General features: G+C 34.1%; 1 protein-coding gene across 1 annotated transcript in view; it reads right to left on the minus strand.

Moving 5' to 3' along the window:
- The window catches only part of REV3L (REV3 like, DNA directed polymerase zeta catalytic subunit), a 189,596-nt gene that overhangs the window by 68,474 nt on the left and 113,074 nt on the right, over positions 1–8,048 (minus strand). The window contains 3 exon segments of the mRNA XM_017847095.1: positions 1,258–1,383; positions 2,728–2,807; positions 4,576–5,483. Of these exon segments, the coding sequence (XP_017702584.1) occupies positions 1,258–1,383; positions 2,728–2,807; positions 4,576–5,483 (1,114 nt within the window).

An 8,048-nucleotide genomic window follows, 5' to 3' on the forward strand; every position in this document is an offset into this window, starting at 1 on the left:
AAATTAATTTAAAACACTTTGATCCAATATATTTAAAATATTATTCTTTCAACATATAATCAACATAAAAATTACTAATAAAATATTTTATTCTTTCCACGAAGTCTTTGAAATCAGTATGTATTTTACCCTTCTAGTATCTCACTGTGCATGCTAAATTTTCTACAGAAATACTTGATCTATACTTATTTTCATAAAACTTAGAGTAAAAAATAGTATTACATACCTAAGTTGTTCCAAACATACTTTGAGTCAACTATGTTTTAAAATCTAAATTAAAATTAAATAAAGTTTAAAATTCAGTTCTTCAGTTGTATAAGCCAAATTTTAAGTTCTCAATATCCATGCTGCTAGCGGCTACCATATGACAGCACAAGTGTAAACAATGAAAATACACTCCGATTTCTACCTTACTGCCAGTCAGATATGTGCTTTGAGTTTGTTTTCTGCATACAAATAAATTTACAGTGACCCATTCACATATTCTTTCCAATGCATACTGTGGCTGATGTATATTTTTGCAAAGTCCTAGTCTTTGGCAGACAGCCTGTGCTGTGAAGATAGCTGGGTTATATAGAGAGTATGTGAATGAATGAATTTATCCTCTTTTGTAGCAAGCTTTAATCCACTGAGCCAATCAAACAGAAAATACAAATAAATATCACATTTCAGATGTGATATAACATCTTAATATAATAATCCCCAAAATACAGTCTTTTTTTGTTTCTCCCCAAAGAGACAGTCTTGCTCTGTCTGTAGCCTGGGTTGGAGTATAGTGGCGCAATCACAGCTCACTGCAGCCTTGAACTCCCAGGGTCAAGTGATCCTCCCACCTCAGCCTCCCAAATAGCTGAGACTATAGGTGCATGTCTAAATTTATTTTTATTTTTTGGTAGAGACAGGGTCTTCTTACGTAGCCCAGGATAGTCTTAAACTCCTCGACTCAAGGGATCGTCCCACCTTCACCTCCCAAAAATCTTTTCTTATTTTAATGTCCATAAGCTGAATTTCAGTTATGAGATTTGTGAAAGATATGAAATCACAAAGCAGTCTCAGCAACTTAAATTCTTTAAGTTTCTCTATTGTACATAAACATGTAAATATACAAAACAGTAAGAAAATGAGAACAAGATGAAGATTAATAGGATAGAATTCAATATATTCCTTCCTCGTTAAAAAAATTCCATACTTGTTTTATAGAATAAAAGAGGAGTTAAATTGAACACAATGTATGTGTCCTTACTGTTGCAGTTTTACCTCATGTAAAGCTTTTGCCTCCTGTAAGTTTTGTATGCTGACTTTGAAACCGTAAGTATTGTTTAAAGATGGTCCATCAATCTGAGAAGTTTCTTTCTGTGGGGTATTTACTGCTGCAAATTGATTCTATAAAAAAAAAACACACACACACACACAGCCAGAAAAAGATAGGTGAGCAATCATTTTTCTTTTGATTACTTATTCCCACATAATATGCTTTATGTGTTTGGTAATAAATGGTAAACTAATATCATCTCTAAATTCAGGGAGAAACTGTATTTATTAATGTTACTTTCATGCTAACAAAGATATCAGAACTGGATATATGTGGAAATATAAGTAAACCATTATCTCTCAATTCAGAAGCCCCCAATACTGAAAATAATAGTTTTGTAGGGAGTTGAGATTTATACCACATGGACATTTATCTTGACCTTTCTTGAAAGTAAGACAAGCAAGCAATCAATATATTTCCAACTACTTTGGCTAAAGTTTGAAAAAGATTTGAAATATTGATTTGTATTTTACCCTAATACAACATGTGTCTGAAAGATGAATTAAATAAAACAATGTAAATAATCTTGAAAGATTCAGAAAAAAATGGCATCTTTCCTTTCCTCACAAAAATTTTTTTTTTCTGATTTCTAAATCTATAACTGTTCCCCCAAAGTGTTATTCACAACGACACTGATAAAAGTATTTTTACATATATGCTACGCTGTAATTCAATACTATTTTATCAAATGAAAGTTTAAAAGTTTTATAAATCCTCAAAGAAATACTGAAAATATATTTTAGTAAGTTAACGACACTTCTATAAGAAGTGCCAAATAATATAAGTGACTTTATAGCATATTATTTCCAAGGATGGCATCTGTCTATATGTATACTTCTTTCATATAACCATATATATTCTAAGTTTTGTCATATTTTTAGTATTTGAATACAAAATATCGGATCGGGGGCGCGACTTTCCAGAGTTTCAGTAGTAAATAATGTTGCTTTTCTTGCACTAGTAAAATAAATTTTAAAACAAATCAATAAGGTTATATTTTAAAAAAGTAATAAACCAGAGAGAAAAAGGATATATGTATTTTGGTGGGATCAAAAATCACTTAACTTGACTCTGCTGTCTTGAATGTATCTGATTTTGCAGTATCAGTGTAATGTATTTGTATCCTCATAATCCATCATTTGGCTAGTCCGATAGATCACGGCCGGCGTTTCCTCTGTAATATATTGTATTCGTACATAATAAGAATCTTTTAGATCCCCAACAGGGCAAAAAAAAAAAAACTAACAAAAAAAGGCAACATTTTTTGGTTGTCCTTCAAAGATATGCAAATAATGATGGCGAAAATTTAAGTAACAAAAATTTTTTAATTGAGACAAAGTTATCAATTATCTAACTGAAATCTAGGAATAAGACTGGATCTTCCACTGATCTTTAAAAATGTTTAGTATAGTTACCTTTGCTTGTGTTAAGAGTACTCTTCTAAGAGTGTCAGTATTACTTCCTTTCTTATTACTCAACTTCTGTGTTTTTGGTTCTGTAGAAAGAAATTTCATATTTAACATGTATATCAAAATTACCTGCTTCTGGTTTTTAAAAAACCTTTTGCTGTTTCAAAACTTAAGTATCACTTGTGGGTGCTGTCCTATGAATTCCCCCCAAAATTTCATGATTTAAAAATGAAATTCAAACCTCTGATACCCACCAAAATAACATTTTAACATTTTGTATTTTAAATACGTTTATATTTTAATTACTGAGTTTTATACCCCGGTCATTAACCTACAGAACTGTTTAAATCATTTATTCACTTACTTATCAAGTACCTATGATGAGGAAGAAAAGACATAATCTGTGCCCTCACGGGGTCTAGAGAGAGAATCAGACATTCATCAAACAAACTAGAAAAATAAATTTATAACTGCATTAATATAACAAAGGGGAATACAATTGGGAATTTTTATGTGGTCAAGGAGATTAGGGAAGTTTTCCTGGATGTAAAATCTGAAGAGAGTAGTAACTAACTAGGAATAGAGTGGGGATTTTTCCCTGATTACTGTGCAAAAGAATTGGAAATTACTTAGATAAAATGGCTGGTGCAGGAGCCCAGACAAGAGATGATGACAGTACGGCCTAAGGTTGTGGTGGAAGAAGTACAATAAAGTAAATAGATCTGGTTTACTTAGGAGATAAACAAGTGATAAGGCTTGGATAGGGACTAGAAACTACAAGGTGGGTAGTGAGGGAATGAGGTGAGTATTAAAAATAAATTCTATGTTTCTTACTTGTGTAACTGAGAGATGATGGCACTATTTATTGAAATAAGGAAAACTGAAAGAAGGCCAGATGGGTTTTTATGTGGAGGCATGTATATATAAGTATGTTGGGGAAGTAGTGGTGAATGTATGCAGTGAGATCATGAATTGGTTTTTAAAATACTAATCTTGAGGTGCCATTTAGCATTCAAGTGGAAATGTCAGATAGGTAGTTGGACATAGTGTTCTGGAGCTTAAAAGAGAGGTCTGAACTGGAAATATAAATTTGCAAGTTATCTGTAGTAATCCTGAGGACAGGAATTAGATCATTTAGAGAAAGATATAAAGAAGACTTAAGATCAAGCCTTAATAAACTCCAACGTTTAGATGACAACTGAGAATAATGAGAAAATCAATTGGGAAAAAACAGAGAAGTAGGAGGAAGGCCAAGTGGAGAAGCAGCTCCAAGAAGGAAGGTAGGGTCAATGAGAAAATGGCTGCTTAGAGGACATATGATAAGACTCAGGAACATCTACTGGTTTTAGCTATAAGTTTATTGGGATTCTTTATAAGAGCTATAATGTAGAATGACAGGGGCAGAATTCAGTTTAGAGTGGGCTGAGAAATGAGTAGGAGGTAAATAACTGGAGTTGTCAAATTAGATAAATCTTTTAAGAAATTTGGCTTTGAAGGGGAGGAGAAAGAGTAAAAGCTGGCTGGAGACGTGATGTCAAGGCAGGGTTTTTGTTTCTGTTTTAAAATGTGGGAGACCTGGATATGTATAAAAGCCAATGGGAAAGTCAGGTTGAGAAGATAAGCCTTTTGAGAGGGCTCCTGTATTTCACCCACAAGGAAGACAGGATGGAAGCAAATATAAGTAGATTACACAGCAGAGAGTTGTCATGTGACGACTTTCTAAGACATGACAAAAAATATTTGCTGAGCTATACCTTCATTTAAAAAGCTCTGATTTTCATTTCAGTCTAATGTTATCTTCATTTCTATTTCTGAAGAACAATTATGGAGACTTCCTGTTATGTGTACACTTACCTGTTGATAATGGGCTAAGGCCAGTTGCTTCAGGAAGCCTTTCCAGAAATTTTCTCTGTATGATTGGTGTACTATGAAGGCAAAGTGATTCACATTTCTCAGTTCTTGGCCTAGCATTAATTGGAGATATCACTAGAGGCTCTTGAGGCTCACTGCAGGGGCTTTTTTGTATACTATCTTTTATTGGTTTTAAGAAGTTCTCAACAGCCAATGAAGGCAGCTCCTCTACTGGTGATGAGGGTCTATCATCTCCATTTAATGCTTTGGAATCTGGGGATACTGGTTGTTGCCAAGGGGGAATTACAGGAGAATCAGGGGAGCTATAATTATTGTAATAGTTATCATCATCTTCATCTTTTTCAGGATCACTTGAAGAGGCAACTGGTGGCAGCATCTGACTTTCACTTGCAGTTTGACTACATCCCGTGGTTGGTGCTTGTAAAGCAATCTGAGAATTAACATCCTCCTTGGTATGTGCTGTAGTGGGGAGTATACGTGGACTTACATCCATTTTTGGAGGCACTACAGGTTTGTCATCTGGGTTAACTGAAGAGCTAAAGTTCTCAGCAGATTTTACAACTCCAGTTGGCTTGGTTTTAGGCAGTTTCTTGGAACGTTCATATTGTTCTTTGGCTTGAAGCCACACTTGAACCAGTTGTCGACTTGGGGCACATTTGCAAGGCATAATCACAATTTTTTTATCTTCAACCATCTTAGGGCTATTACTTGACCCTTTATTGACAACTCCTTGGCCACTGCGAAGGGGTGACCCTGGCCTTGGATTCTGAGTCATTGCTGAGAATGCTGTTTTCCAAAGACGAAGTCCTTCCAAGGAAAAATCTCCCTCAAACTCAGCCAGATCATTTGCAAGTCGAGTTTCTACCATGAGGAGCCGTCCACCAATCTCCCTATAAACAACATATTTTAGAACAACTGTTTCGTTTCAAAGAGCAATTACTAAAATATTTAACTCCATGTCCTAGATAAAGTCCCTTTTGGAGTCTCAAAAATGTCCATTTCTATCTTCCCTGCTCCCTCTATTTTATGCAGGTACACTCTATCTTTAGTCTCAATATGCTTTTCCTCACAGGTGTATGACTACTTAATTTCCTTTGAAAGGTACCATTAATCTTAGGGAGAGAAGGTATTTTTTGTTTTATTTTAATGCCCCATGAAGCCTTCTGTCCTTCAAGGAGATGAAACAAACTTTTCAGATTCCTTTCCTCTCCTAATCTTAAAGTAAATTTTCCATTATTACCACATATGAATAAAAACAATAAAGTAATCTATCATTTCAAATACTATGTCCCAGGATATTATTCATAGCTTCTTCCTATATTCTCCAGTATTTGTAGTTTAGCAAAATGAGTCAATTCAAACGAATCTTCGTACTCTCAAATCCCTTAAACATTAAAAAAAATACCAACTGAGGTAAATTATCTAATTCTTTCTTCCCATTCCATGGTAGGGATTAACACTGACATAACTTAGAAGTTGGCAGAGCCCACAGGATACATGGCTTAAATGTTACCAATGTATGAATATGTGGGAAATCACTAATGAAAACAGTCTGGTTTCATTTCCAAAAGCTGTAAATATTAAGTGAAACCTCTTTCCCTAATCCCTTGATACTATTTCTGCTTACTACAGCAACATGAAATAATTCTACTTCTTCATGTTAACTTTATTATGGATATAAAGATAATTCATAGTTTTTTCAATCACTTCTCTTAGGGCATGATTCCTCAAATGTCCCCATCATTCTCTACATAAAACTCCACTAACTAGATTCATGTTTTCAGATCTGAAGCTGAAGGAAGAGCATTAGGGCTACCCTGTCTCCTTTATATGAAAAGACTTTAGCCCCTACTAGTTAACTCCATAACCAGCATCCAGCACTGTCCCTGCATCCACTCTTGGCAATGTGAAAAATCAGAAACAGAATTAATGCTGTTGAAGGAAATGAATACACATACTAAGTGACCATATCCAACTCTAATACTAAGGATAGAGAAATCATAATAAGGTCAAGAATAAAAAATGGTGAGGTGTGGTGAATTCAGTTTTCTTACATACTGTCAGCAGCATGGTAATTGCTATAATTCACTAGGAAAAAAATCTCCTAATATGTAACAACAGTCTTATATTTTTCAGTAATCCTACTTCTAGGGCTATAAGGACAAACTCCAAAATACAAGAAATGCTTTAAGAAGAAAATGCTAATATCTTCTTAACATACATAATAATATACATACTATCTATAGTGGCAAAATCACAATCTTTCTGTCCAATAATATATACATGATGCAACATATGCAGCGATTAAAATATTCAAGAAACTCATTTGGAAAATGTTTACAATATAATGTTAAGTGAAAAATGTCCATAATACTGTGACTACAATAAGATCACACTTCACAAAACAACAAACTAAAAACTATACTTTTAAAAAAAGAAAATAGAAAACACATCAAAATATTATGGTGGCTGTTACTACATGGAAAAATGGTGTAATTTTTATTTCTTCTTCTTTCATACTACCTAAATTTTCCATACTGAATACACAGTTTCTTTTTTTTTTGAGACAGAGTCTTACTCTGTCACCAGGCTGGAGTGCAGGAGTGTGATCTCAGCTCATTGCAACCTCTGACTCCCTGGTTCAAGTGATTCTCCTGCCTCACTCTCGAGTAGGGATTACAGGCACATGCCACCACGGTCAGCTAATTTTTGCACTTTTAGTAGAGACGGGGTTTCACCATGTTGGCCAGGATGTTCTCGATCTCTGGACCTCGTGATCCGCCTGCCTTGGTCTCCCAGAGTGCTGGGATTACAGGCGTGAGCCACTGTGCCCAGCCTACAGTTTCATATTTTAAAAAATATTTTTCAAAAATGATTATTTTTTATTTTAGCTGTAGGACAAGTGTCAAAGTTGGACAACACAAACATAATGACTAGCACGTAAGTTTGGTAACTAAAAGTAAATATACCATAATCACTACTGATAACACCGAAGTCCCCAAAATGATGGAAACTAATGTTTAAGGAACAGACTTCATATGCCCCAGCAGTAAAATAAAGAGTTCCATGTGGGTACTAAACAAAACTGTGTTGAAAAGGCGCTGGGAGGTGAACATTTCTACCCTTCACTTCAAGTCATTACAGTAATTACATAATTATTACATTACATTGTAATAATGTATTAATTACATTACAATAATTACATAAATTATTCTCCATTTCTGATAACATTTTCTCACCCCTTTATTAAAAAAATAAATTTTTATCGTGTATATTTAAGGTATAAAATAAGATGTAGTATATAGTAAAATGGTTCTTACCGTGAAACAAATTAACATATAAATCATTTCACTCTCACCCCTTTTTAAAATGGATTCCTATAGGAATTACTGTGAATCTGCTGGGTAAAAGCCTGGCATTCACTGTCGTGTTTTTTTAATTTAAATTTTAAAGAT

Source organism: Rhinopithecus bieti, unplaced genomic scaffold (genome assembly GCF_001698545.2).
Source record: "Rhinopithecus bieti isolate Rb0 unplaced genomic scaffold, ASM169854v2 scaffold_26504, whole genome shotgun sequence".
Taxonomy (NCBI): Eukaryota; Metazoa; Chordata; class Mammalia; order Primates; family Cercopithecidae; genus Rhinopithecus; species Rhinopithecus bieti.